At 39.1% G+C, this 22,395-nt stretch overlaps 2 protein-coding genes across 3 annotated transcripts in view; one reads left to right on the top strand and one right to left on the bottom strand.

The window, feature by feature from the left end:
• The window catches only part of GYS2 (glycogen synthase 2), a 76,159-nt gene extending 70,157 nt beyond the window's left edge, over window positions 1-6,002 (top strand). The window contains exons 14-16 of one of the 2 annotated variants that reach the window (XM_030939928.1): window positions 1,578-1,741; window positions 2,811-2,891; window positions 5,043-6,002. In XM_030939928.1, coding sequence (XP_030795788.1) covers window positions 1,578-1,741; window positions 2,811-2,891; window positions 5,043-5,138 — 341 coding nt within the window. In that variant the 3' untranslated portion in view covers window positions 5,139-6,002. Of the gene's footprint in view, window positions 1-1,577; window positions 1,742-2,810; window positions 2,892-4,990 lie in introns of both variants that reach the window. The other variant, XM_030939927.1, reaches the window with a different exon arrangement.
• A 3,854-nt stretch (window positions 6,003-9,856) lies between these two features.
• SPX (spexin hormone) lies at window positions 9,857-15,993 on the bottom strand. The gene is made up of 6 exons (XM_010361369.1): window positions 15,838-15,993; window positions 15,358-15,438; window positions 15,138-15,195; window positions 14,565-14,627; window positions 13,263-13,346; window positions 9,857-11,210 (listed from the first exon to the last, which is right to left on the bottom strand). Exons 1-6 carry the CDS (start codon window positions 15,841-15,843, stop codon window positions 11,152-11,154), a joined length of 351 nt encoding a protein of 116 aa, XP_010359671.1. The 5' UTR covers window positions 15,844-15,993; the 3' UTR covers window positions 9,857-11,151.
• Between the last annotated feature and the right edge of the window lie 6,402 nt (window positions 15,994-22,395).

Here is a 22,395-nt window from a genome sequence, read left to right as displayed (position 1 = left end):
CATGAGAATCACTTGAACCTGATAGGTGGAGGAGGCAGCGAGCTGAGATCGTGCCACTGCACTCCTGCCTTGGTGACAGAGCCTCAGGCTGTCTCAAAAAAAAAAAAAAAAAAGTAGATTTATAAATAGATTTATGTCCTTTGCAGCAACATGGATGCAGCTGGAGGTCATTATCTTAAGTGAATTAATGCGGGAACAGATAACCAAATGCTGCATGTTCCCACTTATAAGTGGGAGCTAAACATTGAATACACATAGACACAAAGATGGAAACAATAGACACCTGGGGACTGCTTGAGTGTGGAGTGGGGGAAGGGGGCATGGGTTGAAAGACTACCTACCAGGCACTATGTTAATCACCTGGGCGATGGGATCATTTGTACACCAAGACTCAGCAATACGAAATGTACCCATCTAACAAATATGCATGTGTTTCCCCTGAACCTAAACTAAAAGTGGAGAAAAAAAAAGTAGCTTTAAATGCGTGGTCCACAAATAACATAAGAATGTTATTAATATTAATATATTGCCCATAAGGCAAACTGCAAAAAGAATGCAAACCTTGGACAAACTTTGTTCTTTACCTTTTTTCCCCCTGAATTTTGATCCCTTCTACTGCCTAGAAGTGGTATTACAATAACTATGGTCTTAGAGTACATATATTGGTCATTAGATAGAGAGTACATATATTAGTATTATTATTATTGTTACTGTTATGATTTTAAAGGCCCATGCCAAGTTAGCAAAATTCACCTAAATTGTTTAAGTTAAGATGGTAAAATAATCTGCGTACCATTATCTGTCTGTTCATATTGATTAGAAGCAAGAAAAATTAGAATGGGATACATTCTCTGCCTGTACATTGCCAATTCCCTGGATCTTTTTTTTTTTTTGAAACATAGTCTCGCTCTGTTGCCCAGGCTGGAGAGCAGTGGCCTGATCCTGGCTCACTGTAGCATCCACATTTCTGGCTCAGGTAATCCTCCTGCCTTAGCCTCCCGAGTAGCTGGGGCTACAGGTGCACACCACCACACCTGGCTAAATTTTGTATGTAGAGATGGGATTTCCCCAGGTTGCCCAGGTTGGTCTCGAACTCCTGGGCTCAACGAATTCACCCACCTCCACCTTCCAAAGTGCTGGGATTACAGGTGTGAGCTACCAAGCCCCAGCCTTTTTTTAGGCGTACTGTTGCTCTTTCCTCAGGCTAGAGCTGGAGTTTTCAGCCACGGCTGCACAGTGGGAACACTGGGGAACCTAAAAGGCACAGAAATCCAGGCCCTGCCCTGGAAATTCTGGTTAGTGAGCAACCACATGGAGGATCACTGATCCAGTGTATCCCTAGACTGCCAGAGTGTTTTTCAGCAAGATCCACTTTGTTGGCTGTATCTCAGTGATGGTTGTAAACCATTAGAAGGGAATGAGGGCCTTAGAAAAGAATAAAGTGGGGGTAATTCCTGAGTCAGGGGGAAGATAATGCATAGGTTTTTGATGGAACCAAAGAGTTAGTAAATCATAGGAGAACAAATGTTTAAGGTGAGTCCTGCTTTTACTTGTGCTTTGGCTTTTGTGTTCTTCAGGTATTTACATCGTTGACAGGCGGTTCCGTTCTCCAGATGATTCTTGCAATCAGCTGACTCAGTTTCTTTATGGATTTTGCAAACAGTCACGCCGTCAAAGGATTATCCAGAGGAACAGAACTGAGAGGCTCTCAGATCTTCTGGATTGGAGATACTTAGGCAGAGTGAGCAAGTTTTGATAAACAGCAGACCACTTAAAAAATTCCACTGGACTATAAACATGTTGATTCTAGTCATAATCTCTAAAGTTAATCCAGTATTATAACTGCTAAAACCTCAGTGTCTCCACGTACTTTTAAAAATTTAATGAGTTTACAAAGTCCTAAATCTATTTCTTCATGTTTAGTTTGAATCTATCCATAATAGCAAGTCCATCAGGATCTAGCACTAATCTTACTAGCTATTCCATTGTCAGTGCCTCACTTGATATGTTACTGGTATGAGGAAACATTTTATGAAGTTGAAGAAAACATCAAGAGAAAAGTCCCTACTTTGTTTCTCTCTAGAGAAATATTGTGGTCATATTTCTCAACTGTAGTGAGTAATGGGAATAATATGGTTTTTCAAAATGATGAGTACAGGAAATACCTCCTCTCAGTCATGCAATAGGTTTATAAACACCTGGATGCTCACATAGCTTAGCAGTGGTGATTTAATAATTAATTAATTGACTTTGCCTTCACATAATGTGTTTGTTTGCACAGTGCTGAACACTTTTGGCCGAATGATAGATGCTGCCATTTGCTGAGTATCTGCACACACAAATGCCAGTGCTCATTACCACCTGGATGATTAATTTTACTATCTCCATCTTGCAATGAAAATAGATACGCTAGACTTTTAGAAGTGATGTTTCTTGCTTGAGGTCTGAAGCCAGATTTACACCCAATTTATCTGAATATTCAGGCCCTATCTTTTTTTCCATGCCACACTGCTTCTCTGTGGAATGAAACCAGTATTTTCAGTCACCTTAATGCTCAATTCAGAGCTCAGTATGACCAGTACGGGCGTTCTTCTTCGGCATTTTATAGTATTTCTTTGCCTATGGGTTGAAAAATAGTAAAACTATAAACCATAATTTCTTTCCTGAGTCTCAAACTTAGAGTGCATAGATTCTGTCACTTTAAAAAATACATAGGTTTCAGAACTGGAGAATAAGGCCTTATTTAATAACTTGGTTATTGAGATATCTAAGGGTTTTTATTAATCTGTGATTTGGTTTTCTATCAATAGTATTACCAGCATGCCAGACACCTGACATTAAGCAGAGCTTTTCCAGATAAATTCCATGTGGAACTAACATCACCACCAACGGTAAATATTCAATGTATTGTTTGTTTTGAAAGCTATATTTCTTTTTATAAGTTTAAATAATACATTTAAATTTGGAAGTAGCTATGCACACAAGCTATGATACTTTTTCATAATGTTGAATCAAACCAAAGAAGAGAGAGAGGAACTCACAAATCAGATTGTCTTAAAGCTCTCAAGACAGTTGATTCGTGTCATTGGAGAAGCATCTCTGAGTTAAAACTTTCTCTGCCTTAATGCTCGAAATGGTTCTGATGGACATTCATTCTTTGGGGAGTTGTTCAAAAACAAACTGGACTGCTTTAATCGAAAGTGAATTTGCTCTCCAAGAAAGTGTTTATATGGGTGACCACTTGGCAAGAGTGAAATAGAGTAAGTTCAGCACCCCCGCAGGAATTGAACTAGATGAGCATTTATGTTCCATTCAGCAATGCCCACCAGGGTGTCTTCTTCTAAAATCCAACTAGACATTTATGTTCATAAGACTGCTATAGGCCACATTTGTCATCAGATTCACTTAGCAGGGTAGAAGACAGGAGGTGCTGCTTGAAGCAGGGTAGCATCAGGCATTTCTCTTTAGTGGAATTAGTCCTTGCAGTAGTCTACACAGAGTGATTCAAGAGCTAAACATCTTTGGCCCTCTACACACTAGGTGACGGCTTAGGTGCAAGAAGATAAGACCCATACCATTGCAAATGAGATCACCTTAGCTAGTAGCTCCATGTCCCACAGGAGCCTCTATCTCATGTAAATCCCTGCAAACCAGCTTTCATGATCCCTGCAAGGAATATGCCCAATTACGAGTCATCATTCAGAGATTCCCAAAAACTCTGGCTCCTCATCAGGTATTTATAGGTTTTTTCAGTTCAGATATAGTTTCTCAATCAGGGGTCACTGTTACTATAAACAACTATCCCTAATAACATGACTTATATCTCACCTGTATCAGGTTTCCAGTGGAACAGATCTAGAAAGTTAACCTGAAGTAAAATTTGCCCATGAAAAAGGTGACAAGGTTTTCTTAAACACTCAAGTTTCAAATTCTGACTTTCATGTTTATGATTCTAGCATTCAGAGTTGATTGCTTAGCTTATTCAGAGGTGGTCATTCTACTTAATGATAATTCAGCAATATTCATCCATTTATCTGTTTATCTACTTATTTATCCAGTTATTATATCTAATAAGCATTGAGCACCTACTTCAAGCTAGGTCTCAAGTGCAGAACTCAGTTCTTTTGTTGTATTGCTAACAGGTAAAGTATCTGAACCTTAAAATGACTGTACATGTATGACATGATAATAATGTATAAAATAATTGAAATACAGAGTGACGAGCACTGTAACACTTTTATACATCTGTCTCCCCATTCAATCATATGCACTCCAATCATGTTTTTTCATCTGGTTTCTTTAGTGGCACTGTTGTGCCAGAAACATAATTGGTGCTCAGCATGTGTTTATCAAATAAGTTATTTCAGTATCTCAAGGAGAAGGGCAAATTAATGAAAGTCTAGTGGTATTTTCTCATTAACTGAAATAACAGCAACTGGTGGAATTGTAGGGTCAGTGAAGTGGCCTGACTTCCAGGATGCCTTCAAGTGGTGGCTGTCCATGGCATTTCCAGGGTACCCTCATTCCAAAGCTCTGTTGAGCAAAGTTGAGACTTAGAGACTAACAGTATCAGCAGTGTAAGATGGCAGTTGACATTAAAGTTTCTAGAGTCATCACAGACCTGGTACAAATCTTTGCTCTACCGTTTATGTGCTGTGTGATGTTGGGCAAGTTAGTTGACCCCTCTAACCCTCCATTTTCTTCTGTACTGAAAAAAACATATGTATCAGAGTGCTGTTAAAAGATGAGCTGATAATAATATGTATATAACACCTGGCACATTTCAGTACTTAATAAAGAATAGCTATATATTTAATGACTCCCTCTTGAGGTTGGTGGTATCAAAATCAAAATGAATCAAAGTTTAACAGCACCCAGACTATAATAGATAGATAACTACTTACAAAATTGATGGTTGATGCATAGTATTTACATCATTGAAAGCCAATACATTGTTAGGATGTTTATGTCTTATTTTTGTCTTTGGCAGACAGAAGGATTCAAATATCCCAGGCCTTCCTCAGTACCACCTTCTCCTTCAGGGTCTCAGGCCTCCAGTCCTCAGAGCAGTGATGTGGAAGACGAAGTGGAGGATGAGAGATACGATGAGGAAAAGGAGGCTGAAAGGGATCGGTTAAATATCAAGTCACCATTTGCACTGAGCCACGTTCCTCATGGGAAGAAAAAGCTGCATGGTGAATATAAGAACTGAATTCTACATGTGCTAAGAAGAGCTAATTTTAAAAAGCAAAGTAAGACTAATTATTTAAAATAAAAATGCCACACATTTCATTTTCTCCTTCTAAGTCTTACAATGGAATTTATTATCTGCCTATAAAGTGGAAGAAATTGAGTGAATGACAATTTCATAATTTAGAATAAGATCCAAGTTATTTTCCCCAACTCTTGTTTCCCCCATAAAAGTTAGGCATGAGGAGGAGCACTCATTAAAGGCAGAAGATAGAAAAGTGTTTTTAAAATGGTGAATTTAAGTGGTAAGGATTTTTCTCTTTTTTAGATTTTTTATTTTTAAATTATCACCATAATCCTTTGCTTACTATTTATGCAGCTTCTCTACCCCACCACACAAATTTCCCATTTCCCCCCTGAAAACCTTGATCTTACCCATGAATGTGCACTACCTACATATTTTAAATAGCTAGATTTTTACTGATTATTTTCATTTTTCACATGCATCAGAACCATGATTTATATGTAGTTTTAAAGAGACAAAATCCATGTGTGAACAGCTATCCTAAGTTCATATTTTGATGCATATTAATGCACATTTATGTCACTTTTGAACTCTAGAATTTATGTTGTAATTAGTGGAAGATATTACCATGTGAATGGAAGATATTGCCACGTGCATGGTACCAACATCTTACTGTAACGTTTTTCTGTTGTTTAAATAGACAGACTTTTTAAAAATTTGGTCAATCTTCATAGATGATAAGTTGTTAAATCCAAGTAAATAAATGCATTAATATTTAATAACTTAACTTTCACTGATAATGCCTTGTTTAAAAATTGTTTAGACATTCGAATAACATGTGGGGAGCAGCTATTATGAATAATTCCTATAGAAGCTATCTTTCTAAAACTAGTTAGACTAGAACATCTATTCAGTTGTAATAACAACAATGTCTCTTAACATATTCTGTGATGTGCACAGTCATAGTTGAACGATTATTAATTCAGCAGATTTATGTTTTAAGTATAATTAAGTCTAAATTGGCAACAAAACAAAAACAAAAATCACACTCTTGGACTGCTTTTTTTCAAAACTAAGTAGTTATTCACTGTGAGTTCCATTTAACTCACAGTGACTTCCTTTATTGACATATCAATTTGTCTTCTGAAGAGGCTCTAAAAAAGTTTTGGTCTTCTCAGAGATGGATTATTGATGACAAAAATGGAAGAGAAGCAATGACAAGGTGTCAGATGGTTAAAGACCATTGGAAAACTGTAATTCCGCCCTCCTATTGCTCCATTAGCTAGAAAAAAGTAGAAGACTGTTGGATACAAGCAGCAAATCAGACCAAAATGGAAGATGGCTGGAAATTTACTTTACTTAGATGTCCAGAAAGAAGAGAAGTAATTGACCTAAAATCTAACCTTTGACACATGACCTGTGGATGCCAATTAACCCAGCATCTGCAGAGAAGTTTGAAATGCTCTGTACTGGAGAGTAGAAAAAATATGAGATGGACTTATATTATAGGCTCATTCGCTGAAGTACCAGAAAGATCTTGTGATAAACGAGGGTTCACTGTTACAATAACCATGAAAATGTATCCCTAGTAAAGTAGCGTACAGTGTCTATTCAAATGATATTCTTGATTGGTAACTGGTTGTTCAACTATTATTGAAAACATGCCTACACAGTAAAATACCTGAAGATGTAAGTGTTTTTTGGTCAATGAAATAATAATTTGATGATAATAAGTGTGTACAAATGATAAGGCACATGGAATTTAGCTGACTTGCAAACACCTGGCTTTGACAGCATGTGTAGGAATCACCTTCTATCCTGTACTTGGTCCCCTATTCAGACAGCTGCTGCCAGGTGACTCCATCCCTCCACTCTAGTCATTTCTTCATCCTTTTCCCCAAGACCGACAAAAGCTGGTGAGGAGAAGCAAATAAGATTGTTAGCAGATGGCTCTGTGTCTAGTACAGTGCCTTGTACATAATCGTTGCATAAATAAAAGGTCTTACTCGGAGACACAGAGGTTCAAAAAATTGTTGCTTTTAAAGAATGTATGTATTCATAAGTTGAAGGACAAGAACTATAGAAAAAATGTGTGGTATCTGATCAGCTGAGAGAAAGACTCTTTTTATGGATTGTACCACCTGCTACGGTTTGAATGTTTGTGTGCCCCCCAAATTCATATATAGGTGCTCCTCAACTTACAATGGGGTTATGTTTGATAAAACCAACGGAGAGGGGAGGGAGGGAGGATAGGAGGTGGAACGAGTCCGGCACAAAAGGAAGGACGGAAGGAAGGAAGGAAGGAAGGAAGGAATGAAGGAGACGTAAAGTAGGAAGGAAGAAGAAGGAAGGAAGGGGCAGGAAGGAAGGCAGGAAGGAGGAAGGGAGGGACGGGAGGGAGGGATGGGAGGGAGGGAGGAGGGAGGGAGGGAGGGAGGGAGGGAGGGAGGGGAGGGAGGGAGGGAGGGGGGAGGGAGAGAGAGATGAGGAGAGGGATGGAGGGAGGGAGGGAGTGGATGGAGGGAGGGAGGGAGGGAGGGAGGTAGTTAGGGAGGGAGGGTATGGCGTGTCGTTCTTTCCTTCCTTCCTTCCTTCCTTCCTTCCTTCCTTTTCCTTCCTTCCTTCCTTCCTTCTTTCTTTTTTGACAGTCTTGCTCTGTCACCCAGGCTGGAGTGCAGTGGTGTGATCTCGGCTCACTGCAACCTCCACCTCCCAGGCTCAAGCAATTCTTATACTGCAGCCTCCCAAGTAGCTTGGACCACAGGCATGTGCCACCGCACCTGGCTAATTTTTGTATTTTCTTTTTAGTAGAGACAGGGTGTTGGCATATTGGCCAGGCTGGTCTTTGAACTTCTGGCCTCAAGTGATCCGCCCACCTTAGCTTCCCGAAGTGCTGGGATTACAGGCGTGAGCCACCATGCCTGGCCAACCCTCTGATATTTTTAGTTTATAATGGGCCTATCAGAATATAAATCCATGGTAAGTCAAGGAGTGTACTGAGTGTGTGTTGCTTTCATCCCATCATAAAGTTAAAACATCATAAATTGAACCATTATAAATTGGGCCCGTCTGTATTGAAATCCTAATCCCCAATGTGATGATATCCACAAAGGAGGCAGAGCCTTTGGGAAGGGAATGGATCATGTGGGCAGAGCCCTCATCAATAGGATTACTGCCCTTATAAAAGGGGCTCCAGAGAGCTGCCTTGCCCTTTCCACCACATGAGGACACAGCAAGAAAGTGCCATCTATGAGAAATGGGCTTTCTACCAGACACTAATTGTGTTGACACCTTGATCTTGAACTTCTCAGGCTCCAGAATTGTGAGAAATAAATTTCTGTTGTTTATAAGTCACACAGTTTGCAGTATTTTGTTTTAGCAGCCTGAACTGATCAAGACACTACTGTCCCTTCCGTGGTAAGGGTTAGAGTGAACAGAACTGCTACAGTTTACATATGCAAATGAGAACATAAATGTTGCAGGTGTTATACTAATAGTTTTCCAGGGCACAAGGAAGACTCACGAGAGGGACTGATCAAGTCTACTTAGGGAGGTCCAAAGAGTCTTCATTGAATGAGCCCAAATGTCTATGAGTAATATGGATGATAAAATGGCCCATTTCACACAGTGTTTGTGAGGATTAAATCATATTAAAAATGAGCTCTTTCTAAAGGAATTTACAGTCCAGTATGAAGAGACTGAACAGAATGAAGTTACATTCCCAACTTCCCTTTCTTTGTGGTCAAGATAAAATAATGTAATTCAAGGTTGATAAGATAACACATTTTCATTTATCCATAACCAGTTAAAGAAAGAAGAAATGCAAGCTGGAGGGTAATCTGAACAAGCCAGGGCCACTTCACCTTCTTCTCTCCTCTCTTAGGAACACAATGATGGTATTGGGGGAGAGAAGGCAACTACTGGAAAACAAAGAATAATTAAGAGCCCAGGATGGAGGCCAGATAGCCGACGTAGGCTATAGAGGCAAAAAAGGGAAGGGCAATGAGAATTGTGCAGAAAGTGACTGAAAGCCCTGCCTGCAGATCGAGGTATTCTCGTGCATGTATCCATGTTGAAGGCAGAAAATTTCCAATTTTAAAACACAAGCCATATAATGTGAAGGTTTTCTGATCTATGATCACTTGTTCATTTCGGTTTTTTAAAAATCTAGAAATAAATAGAATGTAGACACCGTAAGAGAGTTGAAAAGTTATAGAAAATTAGGAAGAGGGACTTTTAAATTAATCAGCATATTTGTACCTAAGAACATCCAAGGAATTTGAGTACTTAGAATACTTGGAGCTATATTTTAACAGCTATTGATCATCGAGACAGCTTTTAAAACAATGATTAGTATGACATTTTTGAGATTGTTCTGGTTAGTTGTGGGAAGAATTATTTCATAAGATAGATGTTAAAAGTGTTCTTTGAATACACATACTATTTCAATAGTCAATATGTACAAGTTTATGGCTGATGGGTAAATAATTTTTAATGTGCCACCCCTCCTAATGGTGAAGTGGTTAAGACTCTGTATAAATAAAAAACAATGATTTCAGAAACAATTTTTGATAACTTGGATATAAGCACTGCCTAGTAAGTCTACTTTCAAATCAAGTCATAATTAATGACAGGTGCCTATTATAATGCCATACAGATATTTTAATGCTCACAAGTTATTTTTTGACAGAGATCAACATTACATTAACTTGAATTTAGTTTCATTATTAAATCATGAAACAAGATACAGATAAATCTTATAAGCAGAGTTCTGATGACTTAACACAGTTAAATTGCAATTCCAAGTTACAGAGATATTCACATAAAGATATTCTTGAGCTACTAAATAATGGTAAATACTGATGACAATAAGAATTAACAATGCTTTCCACTTATGACATTTGTCAATAACAACTCGGATTAGGTAAAAAAAAAAACATGATGGTCATATTATAATTCTAAATAAATACATTATTATGTTTGCCACAGGAGTATGTGTGTATGCGTGTGTGTGTATGTGTGCATGGGTGTATTCAGATAGTACTGAACTCAAGTTGGCTTTTAAAAAGGAGAAGATCAGGCATATTACTGTGCACTTATGTTATCAGAGTGATTTCTGTAATGCTATGATGTCAAATAAAACCTAGAGTCTAGTCAATTAGAGTAAGCTTAGTACTTGAATCTGTTGAGTCTGTTTGGTCATGGAAAATGAGTTACCTCTAACAAAACTGGCTTGTTCCCTTCTTCCAATACATAAACAACAGAGTGTGTCTCCATCTGCTTATTTCCCAGTAACTTTTAGATCCATGTTTCTAAACTGAATGCAAGGTAATTCCCAAAGAGCACAAAGGGAGCTCCAAGCTCTAGATCTTTGGCAAACCTTCTACCTCAATGACTGTCTCCTCTCAGCAACCACACTGAAGTGTTCCTGTCACAGGGCTTCTCCCCAGTCATCCAATTTATCTTCTTAATTGATCACTCCTGGATGAGTTATAGAGAGTCATACTCTCCTATTTCCCATCCTGCCATGCTTCTTGCCTTCCTCCCACCTCCTTGGGGATGGGATAAAAGGAAAACAGAGAAGGAGAATTTCTGTTGAGTGAAAACAAAATGCAAGTGGGTAACAAAATGAAAACAACAACAACTACTAAGATCAAGACAGGTACTGGCTATAATTAAAAGGAAAGAACACAAACTCAAGAGTAAGACACAAGGTGATCTAAAAACATTTTTGGTCACCTAAACAGGACCTGAAGCAATGAAAGAAGATGATGTTCTCAGCTAAGCATGTATATATATTTTGTTTCTGAAAGAATAAAACTATCTGTGTGTGTTCTTAGGATTACAAATGGAATAAAAGGGTCCAAAGGTTTTATACACATGGTTCATGTTTTCAAAGAGAATAGAACTATAATTAAACACAATCTAGTATATTTTCACCAGTTAAGCAGACTATCTTCCAGGAATCTGGTCTGATCAAAGTTTTTTTCTTCATCTGTAAGAAAAAAATGTTTAAAATAAATATACACTCTGTGTTTTAATAGAGGAAAAGGTAAGACAAAGAGAATCTCAGGAAATAAACACTTAGCCTTCTAAGCTATGTTAACTCATGGACTCTGCTACTAAAAATTTAAACAGTATGGGTTTTGATTTGTTCAGTTTAAAATCTTTTCTTCTCAGCTTGGGACACATTGGGGAATTCATATTTTACATCTGAACCTCTATAATGACTGAAACTACAGTATGGTATGTCTGGTAAAAATCTCCAAGAGCCATGTGTCTTGCTCTCACAAATTGACTTATGTCTAAAATATCCACCATTAAAATAATTCATTTGCATCAAAGGACTGTCTCTATATTTCCTGTTAAAATGGATCTTACTCAGGAAAGATGACATGGGAACACATTTGCAAATGTTCTTTTATTAGGGGAGCTAGAGTTCTGGGGAGGAAATGAGACAAAAAGAAGAGGCACTCGTTTGCTGTGTGGGATCGCGAAACTTTAGAGCATGAGTTATCACATCTGAGGTGGGGATACTTGAAGAGTTAGACAATAGCAGGTTCCTGGGACTCTAAAAATAGGATAGAATGACTAAAGGTTACAATAAGGTAGGGAGAAGGAGTGGCCAGGGGCAAAGTGCATCTAATTTCTTCTAAGATCAACTTTCAGTTAGTTGCAATGTAATTTGAATGTTTGGGTTACATCTTAACCTGAATTTCTAGCACACTTTAAACCATTGCAGAAAATGGGTTTCTCTTTAAAGGGAAGGAAGAAAACAAAACAAAACCAAGCAAAACAAAACAAAGCAAAACCAGAACCGCATCCCTGTATAAATTCCACTGAAACCATAATTCGCTAAATAAGAGCTTTCTAAATAATATTGAGAGAGTATAGAATAAAAATACTAAAGAAGACTAGTGATTTATTTATCATATGGGAATCAACAACTTTTCTATAAATTTAGACTAATACATTTAGACTAATAAAATTAGTTATTTCATCTTCAGAGACAATCCACTTAGAAAACTTCAATAATTAAAAAAATACATATTTATTTTCCAAAAAAGACTTGGGATGGGGACCTTATAATCACATCCTTTCCTCAAATTGCTAATGAAGATACCTCTCCTCTTTAAAATTAGCTCTCTCTTGTCCATTATAGGTCACTTTCCTTTCTGGCTCTGCACATCTTCCCAACGATCAAATCTAAAACGTCACCATCTACCAATCTCCATCAGAGCTCTTTTCATACTGACTTCAAAAATCGCTGGGTTCCACATCTTGGGTTTTAAACAGCTTGGATATAGCATCCTCTACCCATTATTCAACTATTTCACAACTTTTCACTGCTAGAGTTCTGAGAGTCATGCCAGCTCTCCAGAGCCTCAGACCTGCTTGCTCTTAACTTTGCAGTTTACTTTCTTGTATCACATTCTGTAAACAAGGTTTCAGATATGGCATAGCAGCAGCAAGCTGTGCCACTGGGCAGGAGGTGTGGGGAAGTCCAGTGACACACTGGTTAATGTCCCCTGAGTTCTGTATTCTTACTAAACATTCTGCTATAGTAACCATTCTGATAGTTTCCATCCTTAGAAAGTTTCAAGAGGAGAGTGATCAGTAGCATCAACTACCGAATGAATTCTGGGATACTCTCTTATTCTGATTTTTCTCATCTTTCTGCTTGCTCCTTTTAATGTCCCCTTCACTGGTACTATTTTCCCCATTTCCCCTGATTTTTTGGGTGTTTTATTGTCTTCCCTTTTCCCACTACATCTAAGCCCTAGAAGGTATCTCCATTCTCATGATTTCAACTTTTATTAACTGGCTCTGAAGTTCCAGTTGTTTTTAAACCTGACCAATCATCAGAATAATGTGGAAGAATGGCTTAAGGACAGAGATTCTTGGGCCTCACTCAAGCAGCACAGAATTGAATCTCTGGGCCTAAGGCCAAGAAATTCTGGGAGAGGAGTGTTGCACTCAACACAGAATCCCAAAAGTAAGCAAAGCTGTTCTGTTAGGCAGGTGAAATAGGTCAGTATGCTAGTACCTTCTGGTGATTTCTGAAGGGACGCCAGTAAGATGGTTGCTGCCTCTGGAATAGGTAGTAGTCGGGGATTTGGGCTTCGTTTTTCTGGAGAAACAAAAATGTATACAGATTCTGTTAGCATTTATATATTCATGTAGATAAGTCCTATTCTAACATGCAGCAATACTAGAAAACCCTCTATGAAATAGATTTTGAGCCCTCAACAAAGGACTACTTACACAGAAGACTAATTTTTTATAAATGGAAACATGTCACACTTGCCTTGGAAATGACTTACAATTGGTTATGTCAAGTTTACAAACAGGGTATGGAAGAGAATTTTAAACTATACGCCAAAGAGAAGTTTAGATAATAATTTACCTTTTCGGCCAAATATAAGGTAATTATTTGACTGAAGGAGTATCTGCTAAGAATTCAAAGTTATTTCAAATCTAAGTTGAAAAAAGACAAATTGTTCTGATTCAGCACCAAACGTGATTTCTAATTTGGGGCAACTGAAGTTGAGAAACAAATCTTACCCTCATAAGATAAATAAGCTCAATTACACAGCATGTTTGAAGAGCCTAAACAAAAATTTAAGCACCTACTATGTGTTCAACAGCGGTGTTTGGTATTTTTCCAAGTAAGTATACTTTTTAATTTTAGCATTTCAATCTTTACAATTTTATCGAATTGTACTGTTATTTTTTAAAACAATACGATGGAAAGGTTTAGCATGGAAAAGAATAGTCCCTGGTCCCATCCTTAACTGCCCGCATGTTACTCTTTTGATTTTGAACCTTTGATAGTTCTTTCTAGTAAAACAGAAGCATACATTTGAAGTTCCTAGGTAAGTTCCTTTTTTAGTACTAACAGCGTTTAAGAGGAGGCTGAGTAAAGTTCCTGCATAAACACGCAGATACATTTCTAGAAGCATTTGCATAGTTCTTCCAATCTCGCCTTACCCCTCTGAGCTGAACCTCAGGCCCTAACTCCCTGGCGACCTCTGCACACCCTGGCGGCCAGAGGGTTGGCTGAACAGCCGCAAGCCAATAAAGCTTGGGGAGTCCGCAGCGCCAGCCTCGGCCGCCCTTGCCAGCATTGGCGCAGGCTGGACGCGCGAGCTCCCAGCTCCGGTGCTCGGCCTCCAGCCGCTGCTGCTAACCTGGGCTGCCCTTGGGCCGACTATATCTGAGGGTGCATCAGAGCCGCGTCTTTCCGGTGAGGAGAAGCTTTCTGTAGGCACCACCGCGGAGCAAGCCCTGCCCGCCCCATCCTATTTCAAAAGCGCAGGACTAGCGCCCGGACACCTTGGTCACTCACCCGGCAGTGGCCGATCGGAGAGGTCCTTCCTCCGGCTCTGGTCGGAGATGAAGCGGCGACCCTCTGCAAAAGCGAGACCCGGGGCTCAGCGCCCGCCCGGCCCGGGACAACCCGGGCTTAAACCTCAGCTCCTCCCGGCACAGCGCAGTCCCCGGGCCTGGGGAGGAGGCAGGTTGCTCCATGTCAGGGTCGCGAGGGGCTGCCGAGTTTCCAGCGCTCCCAGAGCAACGCCAGGGTGAGCCAGGCGCCCTGGAGACCTGGAGCAAAGCCCCGCGTCTGACCGACGCCGAGTTAGTGCGGTATTTCCCAGGCAACCCCAGAGTTCCCGTTTGGACCAAGACAAGCAACCCTCCAGTTTTGGATGGAGAATTTCTAATAAGGATGGAGGATTTCCAATAATCAGGGACTCTTCCCCTCTCCCACGCCTCCCTCACCTACCGTTCTCTTTGATGGCCTCGATGATTTAAGGGAATAAACTCGACATTATTCTCTCTCCATAACTCTCCATCTATGTGTTCATGACTCCTAAGGGTCTTCCATTATTGTAGGAAGAGCAAAATATTTGGAACTTACGTGCCCCTTTCAGGTAGAGCATAGCTTGAGGAGTCCAGTTCCTTCTCTCCAACGGTCTCTATAATCCGGGAGAAGGGAAGAGTAGTTAATAAAACATTGCAGCTCGGTCCTCTATTACAGCAAAATAAAAAAGAAGATAATAAAATAAGAAGGAAGAAGAAAGAGCAGAGTGGACACAGAGTGCGCATTTAAAAAAAAAATTTATTTTGCATTTGATTACCTGCGGAGCGCAGCTGGAGTTTCCCAGGAAAAAAAACACTAGGAAAAGAGCCAAGATTGTTGCTGCCAGACTTCTGAGTACCTGTATAAAGCGATCAACCAGAAAGGGTCATTTCTGTGCCAATAGGATCTTCTGCTTCCTTCCTTGACGCCTGGACAGTTACAAACCCCTTACTTCTCGCAATATTCTGTTTTAAAACTCAGTTTTCTGGAGGTGTTTCCCTTCTACCTTCTAGTTAATTCACAGAGTTCACTTGAAAAAACGTATTTAAAAGCATATTATTCGTATTACTTCACCCAAATGAAGAATAAGACATGAATTATTTTCTTAGTAAAATCAAATGATTCTGTTATTCTAAAGGCATATCTTCAAATATCCTTTAAACTCTAAAATGCTTATTAAACATGAAATAGGTAAAAATGCTATAAAGCGTTTTAAAAAACAGCTAAGAAGTCTCAAGTGAATAAAGTCTTTACTGACCTTCATGTTCTGCGTCTTTTCAGGACCCTGAAATTACTATAACTTTACCTGTGAGTTTTCCACTCTTGCTCTGAAACTGGAGCTTTTAAAATCTTGGTGTTAAGGACCCCTCCCCATCTGGAGTATGCTTGGGAGTCCATAGGGACATCTTGTCAGTCTTCAAGCAAGATTGAGAATCTGATGACTCCTCCAGGGAGCTTCATTGCAGGAAGTAGAGGAATGATTGATGAGCAGAAATTATTTGTTTAAATACTGATTGCATCACCCAGGAGACATTCAGAATGTGTCAGCATCATTGCCCTTGCTTTTCCTACTAGCTGCCCAAAGTAGTGTGTTATTATTATTATTAATGAAAACAATTGATAGTCCAAGGCAGAATCAAAAGTGAAAGAATAAGTAAGAAAACTCGTCTTGGGTAACTAGCTATCAGTCTATCACTGATGGCTCAAGATGTATGAAAAGGTCTCGGAATCTCAATGGAATTTGACATCAGTCATTCACTTAATTATCAATTCATTCTGTTGTTTAGCAAATATTTATTGAGTGCCTACTATGAGACACACAATCTTTTTATTTCAAGGGACACAGCCATGCACTGAAAAGACATGGTCTGTTCTTTGATCAAAGTTACCTGCTAGTTAAGGTACACAGTAAACTGATGAATAGATAAATAAGACACAGTAGTTACCCCTTAATCATAGGTGTGTGTTTGTGTGTGTGTGTGTGTGTGTGGCGGGGGGCATGTTTCAAGACCCACAGTGGAAGCCTGAAACCACTGACATGTATATGCCTTATGTATGCTATGCTTTTTTTTTTTTTTATCTGTTCACCAAGATGGCTACTAATTGATTAATAGGAGAGTGGTGTTTACATATGGACATGCTGGACAAAAAGATGGTTCATGGCTTGGGTGAGCTGGAGCTGGACAGTGAAAGATTTCAACACCCTGCTCAGATTTAAAACTCACAGTTTAAAACTTATGAATTCTGGAATTTCCCATTTAATATTTTCAGACTGTAGTTGACCATGGGTAACTGAAACCATGGAAAGTGAAACCACAGATAAGCAGGGACTACTGTAACTACAGAATGTTTTAAATCGTTAAGTAAAAGTAAGCAAGGTGAGGTGATAGGATAAGTGGTGGGCTACTTTAGGGAAAGTTAAAAACAGAGGGTACTCTTGAAGGATAAGGTGAAGTAATGGGAAAAGCTGGGGCAGAAATTAGTATTCCAGGCATTCTCAATAGGAGAAAGAAAAGCAAAATATATGGACAGCAAAGAGTATGTCTTGCTTGGGGACTAGGAAAGAGGCCAATGTAGGCAGAGTTGTGTGGGTGACGGGGAGGTGCTTTGAAATGAGATTGGAGAAGAAGAAATGGGCTAGTTGATGTGGAAATATGATTAGAAGCAAAAGATGATGATGGCTTACACTGGGATGGTACACACAGGGAAAGAAGAGCTGTAAATGAATTTGGAATACATGTTGTGGAGGTAGAAAATATAGAACTTGTATATAAAAGGGATTTGAGAGTGTGAGAAAAATAAATCAAGGATGATTCTTAGGTTTATGGATAAAACTGTGGGTAAATTACGATGTAATTTACTGAAATTAAGCCAGTTAAGAGGGGGAAATTAACACTTGCCATATAGGCATATTAAAATTAAAATGCATATTAAAAATATCCAAGTACAAGTACAAAATAGGAGGTTGGAAATACAAAACTCGATAGAGGTCAGTAAAGAGGTCACCAGCCTACAGATTTTTTGGGAGGAGGGGGGCAGAAGTGACTAATTTAAGAATTTTAAGAATTCTATGAATTTTAAAACCAGTAAAGGGATGAGATTAAACACAACACTTAGGGAGTGAATGGGACTAAAGAAGAGGAGCAGGAAAAAAAAAAAAAAGAGGAGCAGGGACAGAGCTATGGAAACAAATGCACAGAGAATGAACAGAGGAAGAGCCAGAAAAGGAGGTTGAGGTAGAGTCAGAAAGAAAGAAATTCCAGGGGACCCTGATGCTATGGAAGCCAAGTGAAGATCCAGTAGTATTGGGAGGTCAAGCAACATGAGCTCCAAGAAATATCCACTGGATTAGGAATATGATGCTTTTGAGGATAGAAGCAAGATTGGAGTCGGTTGAATAGTCAATAAGATATGATAAATTAAAGCCAAGAATAAACCATCTCTTTAAGAGATGTCATGAAAGAGGGAAAAGAAAAAACGAGAATTTTTTTTTTACTGTTATTGTTAGTGTCATTGTTATTTGAAAGACAAGGTCTCACTATGTTGCTCAGGCTGGGCTGAAACTCCTGGCCTCAAGTAGTCCTCCCACTTCAGCCTCCCAAACCTCTGGGATTATAGGCACCCTTGGCCTGTGACATCTTTTTTTTTCTTTTTTAAAGATAAGATAGAAGATTTGTTATACTTTTTGGGCTTAAGGTAACATCTGAAACCTCTCATTTCTAGGCAATTCCTAAAATTACCTGAATCACGAATTGTGAAATTATGAATCTTGTTGGGAGGCAGAGTGTTTCTTCTATTGTACAAACTGAAAATGCCAGATAGTCACTTTTCTCGCCTCCCTATCAGGGAGAATGTGGGCATATGACATGGGCTTCACCAATCAGATGAGCATGCTCAGATGGAGAATCTCATGCCCGGATGGAAGAAGTGCTCAGGTGAAGTGGGGGTTGTAGTAATATTGAGTTTCTGGAGTAGTCTTAGCTACAGTGCTAGTGGCAAGTTCCAGCATCCAGTGCTCCAGCAATGGTGATGCCAGCTGCAGTGTCCTTTTAATAAAATCTTTGTTTTGCCCAAATCAGCCATGTTTGTTGGTTTCTGTTGATGTGACAACTAAGAAACCATTTGTAAGACATGTATGTTGATGGGGATGATCAGTAGGGAAGGAGAAATACATGATGTAGAAGAAAGGGAAGATAATAGCAAAAGGAAATTCTTAGAAGGCAAGAGGATTCAAAATGTATCAATATTCAGTTAAAAGATCTGTATACACAGACAGATATTGAACAAGGACCTGAGTATCCACCACATACTAAGTTACCATGAAAGAAAGAGGTGGTCGCTGTCTTAGTCCATTCAGGCTGCTATAGCAAAATGCAACAAACTGGGTAGCTTATAAACAAAGGAAATTCCTTACTCAAGGAAGTCCAAGATCAAAGTACCAGCCAGCATGGTTGGGTCCTGGTGAGGGCCCTTTTCTGGACTGCAGACTGTTGTCTTCTCTGCTGTGTTCTTATATGGGTGGGAGGGGAAAACAAACTACTTGGAATGCTTTTATAAGGACATTGATCCCATTTATGAGGGCTCCACCCTTATGACCTAGTCATCTTGCAAAGGCCCTACCATCACACTGAGGTTTAGAATTTTAACATATGAATTTTGGTAGGACACAAACATTTAGGTCATACAATTCCTTCTCAGTCAGGGCAGTGGTTTTCATGTATTAGTGTGCATGGGAATCACCTGGGAATTTGTTAAAATGCAGATTCTGATTCAGTAGACCTGGAGTAGGGCCCAAACTTCTGCATTTCTAATAAACTCCCAGGTGATGGTGATAGATGTTATTGACCCTTGGACATTTTGAGTAACAAAGATTTAGGAGTATAAGAAGTGCTGAAAACTAAACCTCAGAGTTTGTGTGGCTGGAAGAATGGCTAGATACAGAAATAGCAGGGACTCTGAGGAGAGAACTGGTAAGTTTCATTTGGGGTTGAAGTTTAAAGGGCTGATGCTATCTACCTGCAAATACTTGGAAAAGAGATTGGAGTTTGGGTGCTGATATTTAGACTTGACAGTCATATGCAGACAGGAAAACTGAGGTTTGGTTACTAAATGAGAATGGAATATAGAAAGTAGTATGTGAGTAGAAATTTGAGAACTCTTTACTGTCTTCAAGGAAAAAAGTAAAGCAGGAAAAAACTAGAGGCATTAGTGTAATGTTCTATTTCCACTGTCATAGGAGAGGAGAAAGATAAAAACTGACTAAAAGGTTATGTGGATGCTATTTTAATAATGCTTCAAATGTGAGATTTTAGGATTTTCATTTCTAAGGATTGTAGCAATTTCCTTCAAAAAAGAGCAATAAAAAAAGTGAAATACGCTGTGTTTATATTTTAAATAGTCACACGTGAAACCTGATTACTAGGTTACCTGAAAAATAAGTAAAATGCCTTTCCATACCCCAAACACAAAGGTTTTGGGAAGAGGAGCAGGACAGTGAATCACCAATAAAATGTGTTTTGAACTTACAATTTTAAGAAGAAATAAATAAATGTGCTTTGCTGATAACAGTTTAGCTAATGAATTCACAAGCAGATGTCTTACGTCAAAGCTGCCATTTTCAGTTTAATGTGCACAAAAGAGGGGATGGTTTTGACATATTATCAATACTGCAGTCTTATCAAGTGTAACATGCTAGAATGTATTACTTCTAAAAGGATTTCCAAAGGGCACTGAACCCCAGTAGAATGTTTTTGTTAAGTCACAAAGCTTTTAAGGTTGTTACAGGTCCAAAACCAGACATGGGTTAAGTTAAAATATTTGGTATAAAACAAAACAAAACAAACAATGAGAAAAAACCAAGATAGTAAAGCCGTTGAATTTTATTCTCCTGACAGTATGACCAGGCAGTAGATGTTGAACAAATGGTCTTTTAAGCCTTTTTTAAAGGCACATTCAATGAAGACTGTTTTGAATTTGTCACTGTTACCTGGATTCTCGTAGCTGACTGTAGAGTACCCAGACCCTATTTAACAAATGATCACCTGTCACTGTTTAAATGACATTCTTTCAAGGTCAGTGATTATTGTGTTCACAAGGAAAACAGCTGCTATCTTGGATAAGGTTATCTGAACAATATGGCTATTATGATACAAAATGCCTAAATTACTTTTTGATGACAGAATAGAGAGAATTTGGGTTGAATAGCATGAATAAAGACATGAGTTCAATCTTCTATAGGGCTTCCATTCAGTCCCTTAGGCCAGTTGTCTCATAATCAGATGAAAGAAGTCATTTCCCCAAAGGGTTACCAGTTTTAGGAGGGGCTTTAGGGGCATTAAGAAGGCCTGCTATCCAAAATAAAACTTCCCATTAATTGGCCAAAGTTTTTTTTTTTTCTTTTTTTTTGAGACGGAGTCTCGCTCTGTCTCCCAGGCTGGAGTGCAATGGCTCGATTTCGGCTCACTGCAAGCTCCGCCTCCCGGGTTCACGCCATTCTCCTGCCTCAGCCTCCCGAGTAGCTGGGACTACAGGCTTCCGCCACCACGCCCGGCTAATTTTTTGTATTTTTTTTTTTAGTACAGACAGGGTTTCACCGTGTTAGCCAGAATGGTCTCGATCTCCTGACCTCGTGATTCACCCGTCTCAGCCTCCCAAAGTGCTGGGATTACAGGCGTGAGCCACCGCGCCCGGCAATTGGCCAAAGTTTTAACCCAGGCTTTCTTTTACTTAAGGCTTTGATTCCCAATGAACTCACACCCTGAAGCAGATAATATTGCAATTCTTTGTTTACAGACTATTTCAGATCCTTTCTCCAGAACTACAGATAGGGAGAGGAAGGAGAAAATATGAAGATACCGGTTTTCTGAGGAGAGTTAAGATAAGTACTATTTAGGGGGTTGGGGGTAGATAGAAGTGAAGCAGGGAAGACTCAAGTTCACCAATTTCATACTATCTTCTGGATTAAAATGTTTTACCATTCATTTCCAAAATGACAGAATGGTGAATATGAATTAATATACAGCCACCATTACTACAGGATGATTCATAAGACATGGCTGCTAATTGTGTATATTATGTAGGAGCAGCACAAAGACAGAGGACAAATATAGCAAAAAGGTCTTGGATAAAGATGCAAACAAGAAAACACGAATACTGATAGCTTTTTGGAAATGTTGAGCCTTATAAACACTGGTAGCTCAGAAATGTGAAGAATGATCCCATATTCCTGTAATGTGAATGAGGTTGAATACCAGGTGTTGCCAGGTGTGATCATTAATAGGAAGATGGGATAGTCAGTTGTCCTACTTCTAATCTGTATCACTGGGCCGGAAATACTCTCAGGACAATAATACACGTTATAAACATAACATTTTAAATTTGAGAAAGCCCTCTGACATCCATTGTTACATTCAATTTTCATACCAAATTCATGCAGTAGATCCTGAGTTTCACTTAGGGGCATACTCAAAGAGTTTGACTTGACACTAAATGGTAGAGTTAGTGTTTTAGCACCAAGACTGGTCGTTATACCGCCACAGAACTCAGAGTCACCTCACAGGATCACATCACACCAGAAGAGTCTTCTTCAGGGATTCAATTACCCATTATTATCAGCATTATTTCATATATGTAAAAGACTGTCATGCAAGTGATCCCTCTTGTCATAGGGTATTATTTCTGGCTTTTGTCACTTAAGCAATAAATTTCATTTTCTCTTTGGGATAATTCTGCTTCATAATACCAGCTCCAACGACAAAAAACTCCCAAGAAACTCTTCATTTCATATTGGAAAGAAAGGAAAACTGAGAATCAGTGA

This window comes from Rhinopithecus roxellana, chromosome 10, assembly GCF_007565055.1.
Source record: "Rhinopithecus roxellana isolate Shanxi Qingling chromosome 10, ASM756505v1, whole genome shotgun sequence".
Lineage (NCBI taxonomy): Eukaryota > Metazoa > Chordata > Mammalia > Primates > Cercopithecidae > Rhinopithecus > Rhinopithecus roxellana.
Note: the sequence above shows the minus strand (reverse complement) of the source record. Positions and strands in the feature narration are given on the sequence as shown.